This window comes from Podarcis tiliguerta, assembly GCF_965153285.1.
Source record: "Podarcis tiliguerta genome assembly, chromosome: 13".
NCBI classification, from domain to species: domain Eukaryota; kingdom Metazoa; phylum Chordata; class Lepidosauria; order Squamata; family Lacertidae; genus Podarcis; species Podarcis tiliguerta.
The window spans coordinates 24626891-24647960 of NC_139546.1; the positions used below are offsets into that span (position 1 = coordinate 24626891).

Sequence of the window (21070 nt, forward strand, 5' to 3'; positions counted from 1 at the left end):
AAACCAGAGCAGCGTACGGAAATGCCGTTTACCTTCCCGCTGCAGCGGTACCTAGTTATCTACTTGCACTTTGACGTGCTTTCAAACTGCTAGGCTAGCAGGAGCAGGGACCGAGCAACGGGAGCTCACCCCGTCGTGGGGATTCAAACCGCCAACCTTCTGATCGGCAAGTACTAGGCTCTGTGGTTTAACCCACAGCACCACCCGCGTCACATCCCTGCAAATATAGCAGAGGAATTTGCTCATTCCTGTGAAATCATAGAATCATAGAGTCCGAAGGGATCTTGAGGGTCATCTAGTCCAACCCCCTGCAAATGCAGGAATCCTGCCCACAGCCGTCCCTGGGTGGGTTCAAACCACCAACCTTCTGGTTAGCAGCCAGAAGCACTGGCCCACAAAGCAAGGATGGATTCAGGCAGGAATTCATCATGTTCCAGCTACCTTTTCCCTCCATAGAGAGTAGCTTCCAGCCCTCCCACACATTGACGCTTCCCTTTTGTTAGTTTATCCAGAGGGAAAGGGGCACATTTTACAGGACTATGGCTGCCTATAGAGTGAGATGGTGCAATAAATCATTCAGAAGGGTGTATCTCTGCTTCAACATAATCACAAAGAAACCCGGATCCCGTTCAGACTTTGTACTGAAGCATAGGTGAATTGTTGATTAAACATTGGATTGTTAGTGGTAAATGTCTCTTTTATTGCCCAACGATGGGTTGGGGCAAAATGTTGAGAATGTCAATGCCACCTTAACAGGCTTATCAGCAGAGGTGGAGTTTGACACGGTCAAGCCTCTTTCTTTTACACCAAGTATAAAGGTCTAACAAGTTTGCCCCACCGGTCATTTCCTACAATAGAGTCTCTGAAGCTGGTAGTTCCTTAGCTAAAGAAGAAGAAGAAGAAGAAGAAGAAGAAGAAGAAGAAGAAGAAGAAGAAGAAGAAGAAGAAATGGCTTTCACTGGCTTTTCCTCTGTTCAGTCTTCTCGACCAAGCCTAGCTGGCTCAATCTACAAATCATCGTCCGTCAAGACATACCGAGCGCCCAGTGTCCATGGAGGAGCTGGTGGGTACGGCACCCGCATCTCCACCGGCACCAGCTATGGTGGTTTGGGTGGTAGCTATCAGCTTGGTGCTTCCACCGGTGACCTGCTGCTTGCCGGCAGTGGGAAGGCGACAATGCAGAATTTGAACGACCGCTTGGCTGTGTATCTGGAAAAGGTGCGCTCCTTGGAAAAAAGCAATGCTCAGCTTGAAATGCAGATCCGTGAGTGGTATGAGAAGTGCTCCCCTGTTGCTAAGCAAGACTACAGCATGTATTTCAAAACTATTGAAGACCTCCAGAACAAGGTAAGAAGTTGTTCAAATTCTAAGCCATTGACTGGGTAACGGTATGAGCCTGTGAAGGGTAGACAGTGTGCCATTTCCTTACACGTGTATATTAACTAAGCCAAAAAGTTATTTTAACTCAGAGCAGCTCGTGCTGATTTTCTCACAGTTATGGCTCTCCTGAATCGTCTTTTGCTGGCAGTGCTCTGCTTGAGGATATGTGCTGACCTGGCCCTGACCAAGTGGGTGAGCTATGACTTCATTCCACAATGTGAACTAGATAGCACACTTGGTTAGAGCGTGGTGCTGATAACGCCAAGACTGCGGGTTCGATCCCTGTATGGGACAGTTGCATATTCCTGCATTGCAGGGGGTTGGACTAGACGGTCCTCAGGGTCCCATCCAACTCTATGATTCTATGATCTATGATCTCTATGGACTCATGTCGTCAGTCATCACATCCAAAGGTCATCCATCCATGGTAGCTGCCCATCAGCCTGGAGGTGTGGCAAAGTGCCCTTCAGTCATGCCCTGCACATTTCCCCGCACAGTGAATAACTTAGGAGGCTCCCCAACAATGCAATGCTTCTTTTTTTATGTATACAACTAAGCGGAACACCAAAATAGAACAGTCCTTCTGCAGAGGCATATTTGACTTTTGTTTTTAAACAATTGTTTGAGCAATTAAGGTCAGTGAGAAAGAGGAGGATTGGTTTGAGAAGATATTGAATTATTTGGGTAGGTTTGAACAATTTGGGGCAATTAAAATGTTAAAAGTTAAATAAACCTTGTGGAGGGAGGAGTGTTAAGGTGTATAGAAGTATACATATGGTTGATTTGAATACGTTATTATTGAATATTATTGAATATGTATATTACTGAATATTGTATACCCAATGTGTCAGCCGCCTGGGGGGTTTCACTCTTTGTGTTTTAGTGGGTGGTAAAAATAAAATATTTTTTTAAAAAATTGTTTGAGCAATGAGCACAACTGGGATCAAATAGCACTGTATTGTCTGGGGCATGGAACCACAACTTTGTATCTAGCCAAGTCGTAGTCAGAGCAGACCGACGGAAATCAATGAACTTACATTAGTCATGTCTGCTGGTTTTAGTGCGTCTGCTCTGGGTCTGCCTTAAATTAATTCAACCCACCATTTTTATTTCATTGGGAAAGCGCCTTGGCCGTGTTAAGAGACTCTAGTGAAAAAGCAGATCTGTCCCATAATTAGATTAAAATGTCTGCCTGTCAGAAAATATCAAAGCTTCTTGAGAAGGAATCCTCTGTTTTCTCCATGCATGTTATTCACTAAACTTACTACTACTACTCCCATGTTGGGGGGGTGCACTTCCCTATTTACTCTTCCCACACCCTACCATGAGTCAATTAAAACCTGTTATAAAATCCCAAATGCTGATGAGAATGGCCTTACGAGTGTGCCATTTAAATCATTCACCCCACCCTCTTTCCTCACCGTTTTGTACCTAATCTAATCTCTGCCATAAAGTTGCACCCACAGAAAAGTAAACACATGGTTGATTGAGATTTGGGAGGTGCCATGTATGGAAATGGGGAGAAGGGGTAGATCCATGTTCAGGTCACAGCTTCTAGATTTGTGATAATTTTCACTGTGTGGTTTTCAAGAGCAAACAAACACTGCGACCAAGCAAAACTTACATGCGGGCACTTGGAATTTTGGAATTATATTGCTGTCTCTTGTCTTTCACTGACCATCAGTTCCAACTTCCGTTGCCTGGAGGTGGTAACTCTTTTAAGTTTCTGAGTTGGTTTACTGCATGACTAACCCCTCACTTTCTGTTGTCCCCCCCCCCCCAGATTATCGCAGAACGATTGGCCAACACCCAGATTGTATTGGCGATTGACAATACCAAGCTGGCAGCCGATGATTTCCGTGTGAAGTACGTAGGTTAAAAACCAATGAATACATCATGGCAATTCATTAACCTGCACAGTAATATTTCATTACCAATTATTCTCTCTTACACACACTGCTGTAGGCTTCTCAAAGGAAAAGCAGGAACTATGGGAATGTCTTTCCAGTTCCACAGGTGGCAGGAGTGGAAATCGTAAAATCTGTGAAGATTTTATGCAGTCTACATTCATTCATTCATTCATTCATTCATTCAATCAATCATTCATTGCTTGCATTTATATGCCACCTTTTCCTCTAAGTAGCTGAAGGTGCAGTACATGGTTTTTCCCTTCCTCATTTAATCTCAAAAACCCTGTGTGGTAGACTAGGCTGAGACAGGATTGCCCTATTTCAAGAAGTAAAAATCGGGGCACAAAAGGGTGTTGAGCTTTTCTTTTTGGAAAAATGCCCCAAAAGTTGCTGGTTTTTTTGGGGGGGGGGAATCACCCATAAGTAAAACCTGGATATTTTGCTGATTATTGAAAATTCCCCCTGGATGGTCACTTTGGCTTTGGAATCTCAGACATGTCCAGGAAAAACCGGACATATGACAACCCTAGAGATCACCATAATCACTGTAGCAATTGTTTGTAAGCATCTACCCAAGAACATTTGAAAAACAAACAAACCCAGAATTCAGGATTCAGCTATCATAAAGAGGTCCATTGCAGTCGTATTGGCCAATGAAATTAACAACTGCTGGGGAATTGGTCCAGTTTGCTAAGAAGGAAGCTGACATGTCTTTTTGAACATCAAACAGATACGAGAATGAGCTGGGTCTCAGACAAAGTGTGGAAAATGACACAGCAGGGTTAGCCAGACTCATCGATGACTTGACCCTGACTAAGTCTGATCTTGAGCATCAGGTCGAAGGTCTGAAGGAAGAACTGGCTTACCTCAAGAAAAATCACGACGAGGTAAGAAAACATCCCATTAAGCCAAAGAGTTGTGGATTTTCTCAGCTTCAGGTGTCCACAGGACCATCTCTGCCAATAGGCAGAGTAAAGCATTTGCCTCAGGTGACAGATGGTGGGTGTTCTTGTGCATACACACCCGAACCTGATCTGCTATGCTCAGGTGCAGCAGATTCAAATCTCCAGTTTGGTAACCTTTTGGATATGGAATGCAAGGAGGAAACCATCTTAGGCAGAAAAATATATTCAGATGGTCCTGCCAGTAGGGCCAAAGAGTTCGAGGGAGGATCTAGCAGAGATGTCAGAGAAGACACAATGGGAACAAATTACTTAAATTACTAAGTTGCATGATTTCACCAGAGCAGATAGCAAAGTGAACAACAAAGATTTGGGTGGAAGCCGAACTGCAGGGTAATGGAAACAGTGCTACATGCAGCAGATACAGAACAGAAAATGATGCCTTCCTACATCCCTCGGACCACATTAGTAAGCAGTAGCCAGAACTTGAAAGCCTGTGACTACACAGATGAGGAGCAATCTCATTTGGTTGACCAGTAAAACTCATATATCAGGGCACTTAAGTAGAATAAAGGTAAAGGTATCCCTGACCATTAGGTCCAGTCGCGGACGACTCTGGGGTTGTGGCACTCATCTCGCTCTATAAGCCGAGGTAGCCGGCGTACAGCTGCCGGGTCATATGGCCAGCGTGACTAAGCCGCTTCTGACGAAACTAGAGCAGCACACGGAAATGCCGTTTACCTTCCTGCTGGAGCGGTACCTATTTATCTACTTGCACTGGCGTGCTTTCGAACTGCTAGATGGGCAGGAGCAGGGACCGCGCAATGGGAGCTCACCCCGTTGTGGGGATTCGAACCGTCAACCTTCTGATTGCCAAGCCCTAGGCCCAGTGGTGTAGACCACAGCGCCACCCACGTCCATAAGTAGAATATGGGAAGCCAAAAAGGACCCTATTCCTTGGATTTGATGCTGGTTTCAACGTTAACTAGCACAGAATAATCATGATCACTTGTCTCTTGCAGGAAAAGGCAAGATTGCAGAAGCAGCTGGGTGGCACCGTGTCAGTCGAGGTGGATGCTGCTCCAGGCATTGATCTGGGCCAGATAATGGACAACATGCGCCAGCAGTATGAAGTCATGGCTGAAAAGAATCGTCAAGAGGCTAAAGACCGTTTTGATAAGCAGGTGATGTTTATCATGATGGTTGTTGTGACTAAAGTTTGTTATTATGACTAATAACCATTCACATGGCATTTTACCTGTGAAAACTACTTGACACGCTCCATTTTGTTTATTCACAAAACACTGTGATGAAATAGGACGTTAAGGCTGAAATCCTGTTCCTAAATCCCCAGAACTGAATCCAATAGGACTTACTGTATTTATGAGCAGACAAGCGCTGTAATTGTTCCATTCTGCAAATTCAGGCTAAGAGAGCCTTCCAAAAACCAGCAAAGGCTGGTTTCAAATGGTGCATGTACACATTAAAGCAGGTTTGATCTTAAAAGAGGCATTTCCCTCTCTGTGTGAGAGAATGCCCCTCTTGATATTCTGCCCGCTACATATACACATATACATGCACACACAAATATATATGCAATTCTTTTTTAAATAACAAAAAAATCTGCTGCTACTATGGGACACAACCTTTGTCATTCAGCAGTGTATTATAGTCTATTTAGCTACACCGTATATGTTTGTGTGTGTGTGTATAATTGGAAAATGAATAAAAATTATAAAAAAATTATTCATTTTCCAATAAAAAAAAATTCATGTTAATAACAAATCAAACCAAATCTTTCCACATTCGAAAACAAAAATCAATATAGCCAGCTATATAATCCGAATTTATTAATTTCAATGGAACTTCCCGTGTTCTGGATTTCAAAAGCTAAATGTCCATCCTTTCTCTTTCTGCTATCCTCTTTATTACTTCACAGTTTTCCAGTCCTGATATTGACAATTTCCTCTCTTGATCAGTCAGTCGCTGGTATACCTCTCTTTTTCCACATTGTTCTCAGTCTTAATATTTTGAAGCACAGTCTTCCTTCTAAGCCCCCTCCTTTTTCTGCTGATGGTTGTTTTAATAGGCTCTGGGTAGAAATTAATTAGCGTATTCAGCTACACTGTTAATCACCCCAACATTTGATTTCTCGTCATTGGATTTCTCTCTCTCTCCATCTTTGTATTTTAGGTTGAGGAATGGAATATAGAGGTGACCACCACTACGCAACAACTTGAGGGCCATAGAAATGAGGTCACAGAGCGGAGACGTACACTTCAGACCACAGAGATTGAACTCCAATCCCAGCTTAACTTGGTAAAGTTCAAGTGCAGCAATACATTTACTGCTTTCAATTCATTGCATGACCATTTGGGTTCCTGCCCCTCACAGCTATGCAAACGCTGGCAATCAGCTGACCCACAGGCTTTGGGTCACTTGACATTCTAGGCTAGGAATCATCCTCTTGAACTGAACATCTGCTCTCTTCTTCTAGAAAGCAGATCAGGAGAATATCCTGGCGGAAACCGAAGCACGTTACGGAGCCATGTTGGCCCAGATACAGGCTTCCATTGGGAACATCGAGGCCCAGCTGATGCAGCTACGGAGTGACATGGAGCGCCAGAGCCAGGAGTACAGCAGCCTCTTGGACATCAAGGTCAAGCTAGAGGCAGAGATTGCCACGTATCGCCGCCTGCTGGAAGGGGAAGACAGCAGGTGAGGGATATGGTCCAAAGGTGCTTTTGTTGTGCGGGTCAGCAGATCGCATGTTATGGGATGTGGAGGAAAACAGAGCAGAGTGACTCTGGTATAGCAGATGGCATAATCGTATCATATCGTAAAACCATTATTGGCATCACATACAACATCCAAATCAAATCAATACAGAATTACCACTTCCCCAGTGGCACAAAACATTTGCTAAAAGAAAGGAGGCAGAGCAGTCTCCAGGGAGATCAGACGTCTGCAGTGTATTTCAAGGACAAAAAACCAAATAGAGATATTTAGCCACTAACTTGGCGAGCTCCTGATCATCCCCCAGTAATAGAAAATGTATGACCTCTGACTCTGGTTTCCATTTGGGGATACAGAGTTGATCTAGAAATTGCTGGTGGAGATCAGCATATAGTTTACAATTGAAAATGATATGTGTAAGGGTTTCCACCAGGTGGTCTTCACACGGGCAAGCTCTTTCTCCTTCCACCCTGCCTGAGAACCTTCCCCAAAGGAGAGATGGTATAAGCAATGAGCAGAGAGGAGGAGGAGAGCTTTAAAATGTCCGGTCTGCAAAGCAATACACTGAGCATGCAGAGGCCGTATAGGAAGTCTGCCCACGCAGATGTCAAGCCACTAAAGAGATGCTCTTTCTTGTCGTTCACCTAGAAAGTAATGGGCTGTATTCAGTGGAGTCATTGTGCAAGGGGGATGGCTTTCAATCATGCAACAGAACTTCCCCTTCCCTTATGTCTCTCACACACAAACACATCTGCTCTGGGGTTTCAAATCGGCAGCTGATGCAGGCAGAGGAGGGAGGGAAAGGAAGTTACATTACACTTGAAAACATGGGACCTAACTGGTATGATGCACTGGTGTGCTCTACCCAAGCCAGACAGAAATGAAGAACCCAAATGCAATAAGCAAATGATGAAACTCTTTTAAAAAAGCAAACCTGATCAAGTAGAGATGATCATGGGTCTGGAAACTAAGCCTTATGAGAAGCGCTTGAAGGAGCTGGGTATGTTTAGCCTGAAATGAGGAGGCTGAGAATGATAGCCATCTTCAAATATCTCAAGGGCTGTCACAAGGGAAAGGGAGCCTGCTTGTTTTCTCCTGCTCTGGCGAGTAGGACTTGAATCAATGGCTTCAAGCTGCAATAAAGGAGATTCTGACTAAACATTCAGAAAAAAACTTTCTTCAGCAGTGGAACAATCCACAATTGGGGGTGGACTCTCCTTCCTTGGAGGATTTTAAGCAGAAACCAAATGGCCATCTGTCATTGATGCTTTAGCTGAGATCCCTGCATTGCAGGGGGTGGACTAGATGACCCTTGGGGTCCCTTCCAGCTCTTAGATGCTATGATTTTCTGATTTATAAGACACGCTATGTCTGATTCAGTTTTTATTTCATTTTTTTAAAACCAGGACTATTCTTGAAGAACTGGAAGCTGAAAAAGGTATGAGTCTGAATCGTCAACACCATCTCTCATTAGTTGAAGGTTTCCACTGAAAAAAGCATTTCAGAGAGGCCTGATTGGGATTTTGTTTTCAGAAATCCATTGCGTTCTGGCAGGAGGGTGTTGCACCATTGTTTTAGGGACACAGGAAGCTTATACCGAGTCAGTCCCATTGTTCTATCGAGCTCAGTATTGTCTACCCTGACTGGCAGCAGCTATCCAACCCCCTTAGATGCTGGGGATTGAAACTTGGAGCTTCTGCCTGCAAAGCAGATGCTCCTTCCCTGAGCTATGACCCTTCCCCTTAGCAGGTAACTGGTTTGCACAGAAAAGGGCTTTCAGGTCTCTTCCAGCATCAGCAATCCACCCATCCGTCCCATGTACGTCAGTGGTACAAGAAGTATTTTAGGCAGCACCCATATAGACTTATGCATGTTCTGCCATGTGGCCGGAACCACTTTTCACATTGTTTTGGGTACATTACATCTTTAATTTAGCATTTGGGCCCTATTGGTCAACTCTGATCACAATCTCTTTCAGCCGGCAGTGACTATTGGGGTGGCACATATGGGAATGTTCAGGGTGGCAGGAGAGGATATATTGTTTATTAATATCCTTCCTAACTTGTGCTAGCAAATTCCTTTACTTAGCAAAGTTTACATTCCCCTTCTCTCACACAGCAGAAATCTGGTTGCAGGCTCATTGCTCATTAGAACCCCTTGTTATTATGCAATTCAATCTCCCTCGGATTGAATTGTATGTTCCTAGTAAGATCCCCTTTTAAATCCCTCCTAAAAGAATAAAGGCATCACAGTCTTATTTATAAGCAATAAAATGAAACTTTCAGGCAGAGCACAGCATGATCCCTGAAGGTAGGCTTCAGGCTTAAAGGTCGTGGGTTTGAACCCCACATAGGGCAAAACAGTCTTGCACCGCTAGATGACCCTTGCGGTTCTTTCCAATTCTATAATTCTATGATTCTATCTCCCTTTCCAGAAAGGAATAAAGTCCTGAGGATCAAGACTGTGGTTGAAGAGATGGTTGATGGGCAAGTCGTATCATCCAGAACTGACGAGAGGGAACAGAAGATGTAGCTGGTGGCGGAACAATACGCATTTTACGTTCTTTGTGTTAAGGCCAAAAAAAATAACCTAATTTCAAATCCTGCCTTTCTGAAGACGAAATGATACTTCTCTATAGTTTTAAAAAGGGAACTCAATGATAAAGGAAACAATGTGCTATTCCTAAAGAATCGATCGACTGTTTCTTCTAATTAAAAAAAAAAGTCTGTGTTCATTATGACAAAAGGCTGCAACTGTATGTTTTGTTATTATCTGAAATATACCGGTACTTGGAGTCGAGTGTGGATTTCATGCTCTTTATTCAGCTCATAGTAGCGAGGAATGAAAGTTTCCCCAAAATATCTGCTTTATATACATTATTTACACAATGGGCTGCACATGATTGGCTAATTCCTGGATTCTCCTGTAGGCCAATCAGGCTGCGGATTCACTTCCACCTGGAGCTGGATTGGGTGGCTCCTGCGGACCAATCATACTGCTGCATTGTTCTAGGACCAATCAGACTGCTGCATTTTGGATCCTATTCAACTCAGTACATAACATTATCAGTTTAACTGGTTGAGTTAAACCACTCCAGCCTGTATCTAGTGCTGCCCATGCGAACACACTTCCACTCTTGCAACAGGACTTCTTCTTCCCCTTTGCATGCGCTCAAAAATCTGCTCTGGGGGGTCCCAGCCTGGGGGAGTTGGGGGAGCTGAAGATGGAAGGAGAAAGATTCGTTCTTCAAATGGAAGTCTGCTCATGCAACACTGGGTTCTGCTCTCTGAGATCCAGCTTCTTTATCCTAAACCCAGCTCTATGTGGGACTGAATACTTCCCTTAGGCCAGGGATATGGTCCCTGTGGCAGTCATCCCTCTCTATTGCCCACAGTGGCTGGGAATGATGGCAGAGGAAATTAAACAACAGCAGGCAGGCCACATGTTCCCTGTCCCTGCCCTAGGCAAAACAAGGAAGTTTATCCAGGATAGAGATTAGAAATGATCTATCGATTACTGTTCTGCTTTTCATCCTTTCAATCCTAAATCCAGTTCTCCACATTTCTGCAGCAATCTGCGATCATTTAAAAAAAATCCTCAAGAAAATTCTTCAGCATATTACTGTCAGTTTCTCTCAATAACCACATTGTTGCGTGCAGTTTTGATTATCGCGTTCAGTTTTTGCAAGCAATTTCCCTCAACTTGAACGTACCTTTGTGAGTTATTTTTCAGAAATACATGCATTTTTATGGATGCTATTTAGAGTACTTTATGCATTTCTGTACACGTTGGGAAGCTCACAAGCAGGACATGACTGCAACAGTGCTCTCTCCCCCCACCCCCACCCCCACCCCACTTGTGATTTCCAGTGTGGCATTAAGAGGCATGACATTTTTTCACTGTAGAGGCAGTGGTATTGTAGCTACTACCCATCAACATAATAATAATAATAATAATAATAATAATAATAATAATAATAATAATATTTCTACCCCGCCCATCTGGCTGGGTTTCCCCAGCCACCCTGGGCAGCTTCCAACCGAATATTAAAAACAATACAGCTTCAGACATTAAAAAATTCCCTAAACAGGGCCGCCTTCAGATGTATTCTAAAAGTCAGATAGTAGTTTATTTCCTTGACGTCTGATGGGAGGGTGTTCCACAGGGTGGGCGCCACTACCAAGAAGGCCCTCTGCCTGATTCCCTGTAACTTCATTTCTCTCAGTGAGGGAACCACCAAAAGGCCCTCGCCGCTGGACCTCAGTGTCCAGGCTGGATGATGGGGTGGAGGCACTCCTTCAGGTTTACAGGACTGAGGCCATTTAGGGCTTTAAAGGTTAGCACCAACACTTTGAATTGTGCTGGGAAACGTACTGGGAGAGCCAGCAGCATTTTCCTCCTTCGATTTCTCAAATCCTCTTCTTATTATCTTTTATTACGCATGCTATTTGTTGGGCCTGACCTGCTGATTTTCAGCTGCGTTGAGCATTTCTTTCCATGCTAAGGTAGGATAGAAACACTATAAGCGAGCAAACAGGTAAATTGACAGCATTTTAATAGCGGCTAACCACACAAAATTGGATGGGATAGAATGCCCCTGTTGCCTTGTCCAGGCTGCACCCAGGGCAGCTGCCCCTAACACCTGCCTCGAACAATAGCACTGCTTCCTTATTATCCTCCCAACTCCTTTTTATCTTTTTGATACATGAAGTAATCCTTTGCCTGTCAGCTAACACACATCCCCTTTGGCAAACACGTAGGCCTCCGAAAACAGGAAGATTCTGTTGTTGTTTCCCAACAAAGGATAATATACAAATATATAAAGTCGTCCTTTGGAGAGAGAGGGGGGAAAAACTACCCTTCCCGCTTTGATGATCTTGATCCGTGCAAAAGAGCCAAAAAAAACACTCCTCAGTTTCACAGGCATGAGTCACTAGCCAATTCTATGAAAAAGAAGAAGAAGAAAAGAGAAATAATTCTTTTAGATTCTTGACTTCTTGCTCCAATACCATTCATAAGAAATCCCTGTCAAAAACAAACATGCACCACACCTATAAGCCGCAGGGCTTGGGTCCATTGCAAAGTGATAAACTCAAGATGGCATCTCCGACACGATCACTGAGTTTCCTGTATCTGAGTAATGGCTGTGGGGGGGGGGGGTCAGGACCAAGATCACAGCCTGTAGGCAGTTAATGCTCATCCCCATTGCAGGCCTAATGAAAATCTCCCCTATTACACCCATTGGTAGCAAATAGCACCTTGGGGACAGGGAAATTGCATTGCAACCATTACGAGGGATTAAATCCACTCATCTTACGCCACCCATCCTGATTCCCCCGTTCCTATTATTTAGGGGAAGGAAATGAAACATTACGTTCAAAATACAACACAATTGCTGCATGGGTTGTACTTGGGGGGAAAGGAAGGGTCTATTAAGACAGTCACATTTACACAGGGAAGAAAAGATAGTGATTTGTCAGTACCAGCAAATTGCAGTACATATTGGTTGGTTTCTTTAGTGCAAGCAGAGAATTTGATTTACACCATCCATCCACTCATCATATTTGTACTGTGTTGCATATATCTAGTGATATACAGGCAATGCAATTTAAATGGGCTTTTATTTTTAAATCAAAACTTTTTATATTTTTAAAATAATATTTTAAAACCAAAAGGATTTATATTTTAAAATGTTTTCAGGTGATTTTAATTGCTTTAAATATGCTTTTATTTTATTTTCAATTGTATTCTTTTAGCATGTTGGTGTTAGCTGCCCTGGGCTCCATTGAAAAGAAGGATGGGAGGGGCATTATTATTATTATTATTATTATTATTATTATTATTATTATCCAGAGCCATGAGAGAGAGAGAGAGAGAGAGAGAGAGAGAGGGAGAGAGATATTCAAGTATGCTGAAGAAATGAAGGTAAATGATTTTAGAAACTGGTGGGAGGCTTAGTAAGTCAGAAGATATTTCCAGCCAGCACAGCACCACATGGATTGTTTCGGAGTTTTGACTCCACTCCACCCAAATCCGCCCCTGTTAGCAGAGCAAATACCTGGAGGGCGCTGCGTTTCCACACCAGCAGACAATTTGGGTTTGCACACATCATCCAGCTTGGCCAGGAGATAATTAAATGGGCAAAGAGATGAAAGTATGTTGCCTAAGGAGGTGTGGACTTCTGCAATCAAACACTCCCTTTGTTTCCATATATAAAGCCCAATCCTACGTTAAGGCTGTTCTGCTTTGCTCTGCCAGCCCTTCAGCAGGTTCTGCCCAGCAAGGTCCTTCTAGTACGCCATGGCCCTCTCCATCAGAGCATCCTCGGGGCCTCGCCAGTTCTCCTCCCGGAGCGGATACGGAGGAGGCTCTCTTAGGCTGTCTAGCAGCAGCAGTGCAGGGAGCTTCGGGGGGTTTGGCGGCGGGTCTCTGCTCAACTTTGGTAGCAGTAGTGGCGGTGGATATGGAGGAGGAGGAGGATATGGAGGAGGCAGTGGGTTTGGTGGAGGACTAGGTGGTGGATATGGTGGAGGGGGCTATGGTGGAGGGGGCTATGGTGGAGGGCTAGGAGGGGGCTACGGTGGAGGGTTAGGATCTGGCTTTGGAGGTGGCTTTGGGGCTGGAGGAGGAGGAGGAGGAGGAGGAGGAGAAAGCAGCCTTCTATCAGGTACTGAAAAGGAAACCATGCAGAACCTGAACGACCGCCTGGCTGCCTACCTGGACAGGGTGCGTTCGCTGGAAGAAGCCAACACTGAACTGGAACGCAAGATCCGCGAATGGTACGAGAAAAATGGCCCTGCGGCTGGTGGCCCAGGGACCGGCAGAGATTACAGTAGATACTACCCTATCATTGAAGATCTCAGGAACAAGGTGAGCAATTTCCCCCTCCCCCCACCAATGATGCCCTGTGAAGAGGCATTGGTTGTTGAGGCATTCTGGGAACTGCAGCTCCATGATGGGTACACAGGTCTCCTAACTTCTCTCAGTACCCTTAACTAACTACAGTTCCCAAGATTCTGTGGGGAAATCCACAGTTGCTTGAAGTGGTATGATGATGCTTTAGATCAGCCTTTCTCAACCTGTGGGTCCCCAGATGTTGCTGGACTACAACTCCCATCATTCCTAACTAGCAAGGCCAAAGCTCAGGGATGATGGGAGTTGTAGTCCAACAACATCTGGGGACCCACAGGTTGAAAACCACTGCTTTAGATGTATAGGACAGAGGGGGGCCTATGCCATATTCATTAATTTCAGTGTGTCTACCGTGAGTGAAACTTAGTTGGCTGCCATCCCAAGTTAGCTGCTGTGTGTGGTTTTGCAGGCATGTTTTTATTTCCATGTGCCATTTTATCTGCATGTATTTATTTTAGAATTACTAGTGAAACGTCAGTACTCATGAACAAGCAATGGTCTGGGCAGAGCTGCATTCTCTAGAAACGTTCTTCTTGTTTCCCAGATCATCAGCGCAACGATCGAAAATGCCCGGGTTGTTCTTCAAATTGACAATGCAAGGCTGGCAGCTGATGATTTCAGGCTGAAGTAAGTAGACACCCATTCCTTATGAAACATTCACCGCCCCGCTCCAAATCTATCATCTTCTTTAGCTATGTGATCTGTACCTACTCTTTTGTGTTTGTATATAGTAGTAAGGTCAGGTGCAGATCACATAGATCCAGCTACATCAAGTCATTTGATACGATGCCATTTGTTTAACAGAAAGAGCTCTGTGTCTAATTTCTTCTTAGATTTGAGAATGAAGTGGCACTTCGCCAGAGTGTCGAGGCCGACATTAACGGCCTCCGCAGAGTCCTGGATGAACTGACTTTGACCAGGGCTGACTTGGAGATGCAGATAGAGACTCTGAACGAGGAGCTGGCATACCTCAAGAAGAACCATGAGGAGGTAGGCCATGTTGTACTTACATTATTTCAGTTTGTTTGTTTGTTTTCATTTTTCAAGGGGAAGCCGGAGTCAGGTCTGCTTGCTGGATCTTTTTCTCCAACCCTTGCTTTAGGGCAGATCCTCACCATAAATTTAAAGCATTTTCAATGTGCATTTCAATGTCCCACAAAGACTTCTACAGTTCATTGAAGGGGCTGGAAAGGGTAGCTCTGTGAGAGGGGAACTACAGTTCCCAGGGCAGCTGTCTACCAGCTCCATCTGGTACGCAGGCTGAGACCCTACCTGCCCGCGGACTGTCTCACCAGAGTGGTGCATGCTCTAGTTATCTCTTGCTTAGACTACTGCAATGCGCTCTATGTAGGGCTACCATTGAAGGTGACCCAGAAACTACAACTAATCCAGAATGCGGCAGCTAGACTGGTGACTTGGAGTGGCCACCGAGACCACATAACACTGGTTTTGAAAGACCTACACTGCCTCCCAGTACGTTTCTGAGCACAATTCAAAGTGTTGGTGATGACCTTTAAAGCCCTAAACGGCCTCAGTCCAGTATACCTGAAGGAGTGTCTCCACCCCCATCATTCTGAGGTCCAGTGCCAAGGGCCTTCTGGCAGTTCTGTTGCTGCGAGAAGCCAAGTTACAGGGAACCAGGCAGAGGGCCTTCTCGGTAGTAGCACCCACCCTGTGGAATGCCCTCCCACCAGATGTCAAAGAGAAAAACAACTACCAGACTTTTAGAAGACATCTGAAGGCAGCCCTGTTTAGGGAAGCTTTTAATGTTTAATAGACTATTGTATTTTAATATTCTGTTGGAAGCCGCCCAGTCAGATGGGCAGAGTATAAATAACAAATTATTATTATAGGGGGAGCCATATGTTTTAAATGTGTGTTGGATATGCTGCAAATGTATATTGTGGATATGCCCTTAGAGGCAGTTTTAGGGCTAATAGTTGGATCCGTTGTCAAATATGTGTGTGTTGGGGCAAACACAGTCAAACTCTGATATACTTGGATGCCACAAGGAATGTGAAGTGCTTCTTCCTATCATAAAGCTTCTTAAACCCCAAATGAGGAGTTCCCAAACTGTGGTCCATGGACCACAAGCAGTTCAAAAGTTCCTCAACGTGTCTGGAGTGAATGGCAGTAGCAGCCACTGTGAATGGCAGGCTCAGTGGCTGCTCTGTTATTCTAAGAGGCAGAATGGACTGGAAGTGGACCAGGAAAGGCTACCTAAAAGGAGCCGAGAGGATTGGCAGCCAGAAAGGCAGAGTGAGAGGCACATCCATTGCATCAAATGCTCACATTGAGTTCTAATTATATTTTTATTGCTGCTTTTATTGTAATATATATGTTCATTCAAATGTTCAGTTTAAAAATTATACAGAATCAAGGACAAGTCATTCCAACTGCTATGGTAGGCAAAAAGATTCTGAATTGGTTCGCCAAAACCCTCAACCATTTAAAGGTGGTCCAGGGCACTCCTGATTCGTTTTTATGCTGGTTTTTATGCGTGTTTTATTTATTTGTTGCTGTAAGTCGCTTTGAGCTACTTTTGTGTTTGTTTTAATAAAAGGGCTGGTGAACTGCTTTTTTTAAAAAAAAGTATAGTAAGTTTAACAGTATGAGGCAGTTTGAATCCCTGCGACGGGGTGAGCTTCCGTTGTTCGGTCTCAGCTCCTGCCCACCTAGCAGTTTGAAAGCACGTCAAAGTGCAAGTAGATAAATAGGTACCGCTCCAGCGGGAAGGTAAACAGTGTTTCAGTGCGCTGCTGTGGTTCGCCAGAAGCGGCTTAGTCATGCTGGCCACATGACCCGGAAGCTGACCCGGAAGCTCCTTCAGCCAATAAAGCGAGATGAGCACTGCACCCCAGAGTCGGTCACGACTGGACCTCATGGTCAGGGGTCCCTTTACCTTTTAAGCTGAACAAATGAATAAAACAAAGACTGCTTGTTTCTATTTGGTCTTTGCAGGAGCTCCAAGGACTCCAGGGCAGTGTTGGGGGGCAAGTCAGTGTGGAGATGGATGCTGCTCCAGGGATTGACTTGACCAAACTCCTGAATGACATGAGAGCCCAATATGAGGCAGTCGCTGAACAGCACCGGAAAGAAGCTGAAGCCTGGTTCAATGAAAAGGTGACCGCCTTGGGAACAAAACCATTTGCTCTGGTCAAATGGCAAAAACTAGTGCTCCAAGGTGAACTGCGCCCTTCCTGTCCTTCTCCCCTCATTCCGGCATTTGATGTTTCAGAGTGGAGAGCTGAAGAGAGAGATCTCTACACACACCGAGCAGCTCCAGTCGGGGAAGAGCGAAATCACGGACCTGAGACGTACGTTGCAAAGCCTGGAGATCGAGCTGCAGTCGCAACTCGCTATGGTATGGGAATCCACCCACTGGGGCCTTTAATGTCTCTTATGTTTACCTTTTGCGGACGTGACCTTTAAATCAGCACAATGGGGCACGGCAGAGAGAGGAGGCAGAGGCTGCAAATATGGGTGAATTCAGTAAACTTGTGGTAAGTTGACTCACATTGGCAGAGACAGAAGCCAGGCCCAGCAGGAAAACATCAAGTGAGGTGTTGGCTCAAGCCTGACAGCATGGTGGATTAGTATTTTATCCACCCAGGCACCAGTCTCAATGGGGAGCTGGATTCTGTGGTTTAGCAAGCTGAAAAGGGGGCTGGTAGCTGCAGAAGCTGCCTAGAGCATTAACGTTAAGATTATGGCAATAGTTCTCACCTCTGCTCCAGTCGAAACTTAGATCAGCCTTCTCCAATCTGGTGCCCTCTTGATTTTTTTTAGACTCCAACTCCCATCAGCTCCAGCTACTGGGTTTGGTGAGGCGTATTGTCTGGAGAGCACCTGTTTGAGGAATACTGGGACTTGAACATAGGCCAGCTGTGGGGAGGGGCTGATTTGAGCCAGAAGGCAGGTATAAATTGGGAAAATTAAATTAAAAACAAAGGGAAACAGGAAGTCATGACAAAATCCTGGGCACACACTAGAGAGGAGCAAGAGTTGCTTAGTCACAGGCAGAGTGACCATGACTGAATGATATCTTTCTATGAGCCAGTGAGGAGTACCAAAATCAACAGCTAGAAGTCCTACCATTTTTCAAACTACCTGAGGAAAGGCATGGGGAAGAAATTTGGTTCAGTTTGCCTATTAACACCTGTTTGCCTAACATGCTTTCCCTGAAAAGATAAGCGAATATTCACAACTGTGTGCACAAAATGTATCTCTTGAAGGACATGCATATTAAAGCGCATATATTTGTGGAAACAACGTGCAAATTGCATGCAAAAAAATGTATAAATTGGGGTGGGGGATGTACACGCAAAATGCCGACAAATTTTCACAAGGGCTTTTTTGGGGTGAAAAACAAAATTGCCATGCGGTGTGGGAACGTAGCAAACTGAGCTTAAGATCTGAAAAATAAGGGAGAGAGAGAAGACAGAGTGGTCCATCTCTATCTGAGAGCCAAACAGCACATTACATGCAACTTTTCAAGAAACTTTCCTTTCTGCCGGGTTCCAGACATGTGCCTTTGGAGGTGGGCATTTTCAGAAGAGAGCAACAGGCAGGGAAGGGGGTTTGGGACCGTTTCCTTCCAGCTGTTTGTCTCCCCTCTTGATCTCCCTTCCTAGACCTGGCTTTTTTCTCTTCAAAGGAGGCAACTAGGCCACAGTTACATAGGTTTGTGAGCCATGTGTCTTTCATTCAAGAGTCATATGGGTGCCACTATCTGACAAAATACAACCTAATTCTTTCACTTCGTGTCTTGTGTATTGGGCTAACGCACCTCTCTTTCTTTCAATACAGAAAAAATCTCTGGAAGACACTCTAGGAGAAACTGAAGCAGGCTACTGCGCCCAGCTGGCCCAAATGCAGCTTCAAATTGGAAACCTGGAATCCCAGCTTTTCCAGGTCCGAGCAGACATGGAGCGGCAAAATGTGGAATATCAGCATCTCCTGGATATCAAGGCCCGTCTCGAGATGGAGATTGAGACTTACCGCCGACTGCTAGATGGCGAAGTTGGGTAGGAAGGCTGCCAAATTTACCTCTCTCACTGCGGAGTAGGTTCTCTCACACTGAGACTGAGCATACAATGTACCTACATAAAGCACATTGGAAGCACATTTTCCTCCCTCAAGGAATTATGGGAGTTGTGGTTTTTCCTGGGAACTGTAACCCTGTGAGGAATAAGCTACAGAACCCAAAATTATTTGAGAGGAAGAATGTACCTCAAATTGTGCTTGCAAGGTATAGTGTGGGCACACCCTGACCTTGCTCTGTCTTTACTGTGCCCGATTCTGACAAAAGGATGTAGCCTGACATTTCTACCATCTCTCCACAGGTCATTTGAAAGTGCTTCCGTGGCAAGTGTCAAGTCGGTGGATTCCTCTCGCGGTGAGCAAACATTAGGATTCCAGTTGCACAGCTTGGGCCTGCCAAAAATACATAACAATTACTTGGGTTCAGGATTCCAGTCAGCCAGCCATGCCATGCCCTTTCCTGGGATACTCCATTCCATTCCCCTTTCTCACCCCCAGCTTTTCCATTTTCTCCTCAGCATTTAGTCACCTCATCAGACTGTTGCCACTAAATCTGCTCAGTCTTTACTGGGCATGTGTAGGATGTTCTCTCTTAGAGTTCCACCCAGCCCCATATAAATCATTATTTATTTCATTTATGAATCACCTTTTCTGCAGAAGGAGTCTGGGACTGTGTGCAATAAATAAATAAGATAAACTGGTTGTTTTGTACTTCTACAAGCCTGGGGATTGTCTCCCGAGCTTACTGAGAGCGTTACCTCCCATTTGTGGATCTGTTTGGAGCTATGAAAGGCCCACACCTGGAATATGGGTTTCCTATATATAACAGAAGCAGGAAACCACAAGCCCCAGGGGGCAGCTATGGCTGTCTGGCCCTCATCAGCCTTGCTTCATGCCCTTCTTGTGGGTTTTTGGCCTGGCTGGAGCAAATCCCTTAACTGTGATCATTGCTCAAGATGGGGGATAAAAAGTGTGGGGGTATCAGTGTGTTCAGGAACTAGCTAATAATTAAAATAAAATAATAATAATAATAATAATAATAATAATAATAATAATAATAATAATAATTTATTATTTATACCCCGCCCATCTGGCTGGGTTTCCCCAGCCACTCTGGGCGGCTTCCAACAAAACGCTATCATACAGTAACCTATTGAACATTAAAAGCTTCCCTAAACAGGGCTGCCTTCAGATGTCTTCTCATCTGTACAAAGACTGTACTGTCTCTACTGTACAAAGGCAAAATTTGCATTCATCACTCTGTCCCAGTTTTGCCTCTGGCCTGCCCACCACCACTGGCCCTTGAAGCATTCTTTGGGGGACAATTTGGCTTCGCCCCTTCAAAATGCCATAAACCACTGGTCTGAATACTTCGACCTTGCACTAACATCTCCTTTTTTGCTTACTGCCACCTGGAGGACGAAGGCTTTGTCTTTCCAAGCTCCTGTGGCACCCACAAGCATGTTTTGCCTCTTGGATTCATTTACTGACTCTGCCAGAGCAAGCACTTTCATTTAACGTATTCCGAGCTAAACTGAACGCTTGGGAAACGTGAAACAGGTCGTGTGGAAGTGAAACGGTTCGTGAAACTTCTGTTTTGTTTTACTCAGATCCAAACAAAACCAGGAAGATCAAGACCATCGTCGAAGAGGTCGTGGATGGCAAAGTGGTTTCATCCCAAGTTAAGGAGGTTGAAGAGAAGATATAAGAGAAAAGCTTCATCGATTCGTTCTGCAAATGTGCACAATTACTAGGTTTACTTTTTCTCCAATCGCTGCTTTCCTCTCTTAAGCATGAAATGTTACAGAAGCAAAGATGCATTTGAAATTTCTCTCTAGCCGAGTGATTCAATAAAAACTCTGCTTCAGCTTGCACGGTGGGTTATCTTACAAGTCATTCGAGGTTCCATCGCAGGTGGTTTCATTGGGTGGGTTGTGGCTTAGTGTGGATGGCATTGTTCCAAGAGGAATACAGCAGGTGTGCCCACCTCCCATGCCAAGTAATGCCCGCCCTGTCCTTGCATCCTCCTCTCCTGTTGTTCCCAGCCAGGTGGTTGGGCCATGCAATAAGTAAAACAGAAAAGATCAAAACATATATAATCAGAATAAAACAAACAACCTAATAACACACACACCCCAGAAAAGAGCCACATTTTAAAAGGGTATATGTCAAACAGATCAACCAAAG

At 44.6% G+C, this 21070-nt stretch overlaps 2 protein-coding genes across 2 annotated transcripts; both read left to right on the plus strand.

Moving 5' to 3' along the window:
• Positions 1 to 829: 829 nt before the first annotated feature.
• LOC310661972 (keratin, type I cytoskeletal 19-like) lies at positions 830 to 9673 on the plus strand. The gene is made up of 8 exons (XM_083408730.1): positions 830 to 1347; positions 3164 to 3246; positions 4021 to 4177; positions 5215 to 5376; positions 6386 to 6511; positions 6690 to 6910; positions 8335 to 8366; positions 9363 to 9673. The coding sequence occupies exons 1-8, from the start codon at positions 949 to 951 to the stop codon at positions 9458 to 9460; spliced, it is 1278 nt and encodes a 425-aa protein (XP_083264856.1). The 5' UTR covers positions 830 to 948; the 3' UTR covers positions 9461 to 9673.
• A 3341-nt stretch (positions 9674 to 13014) lies between these two features.
• On the plus strand, positions 13015 to 20755 carry LOC310661958 (keratin, type I cytoskeletal 12-like). Its single transcript, XM_083408693.1, has 8 exons — positions 13015 to 13798; positions 14385 to 14467; positions 14674 to 14830; positions 16802 to 16963; positions 17079 to 17204; positions 18650 to 18867; positions 19186 to 19238; positions 20494 to 20755. The coding sequence occupies exons 1-8, from the start codon at positions 13229 to 13231 to the stop codon at positions 20589 to 20591; spliced, it is 1467 nt and encodes a 488-aa protein (XP_083264819.1). The 5' UTR covers positions 13015 to 13228; the 3' UTR covers positions 20592 to 20755.
• The last annotated feature ends 315 nt before the right edge of the window (positions 20756 to 21070 follow it).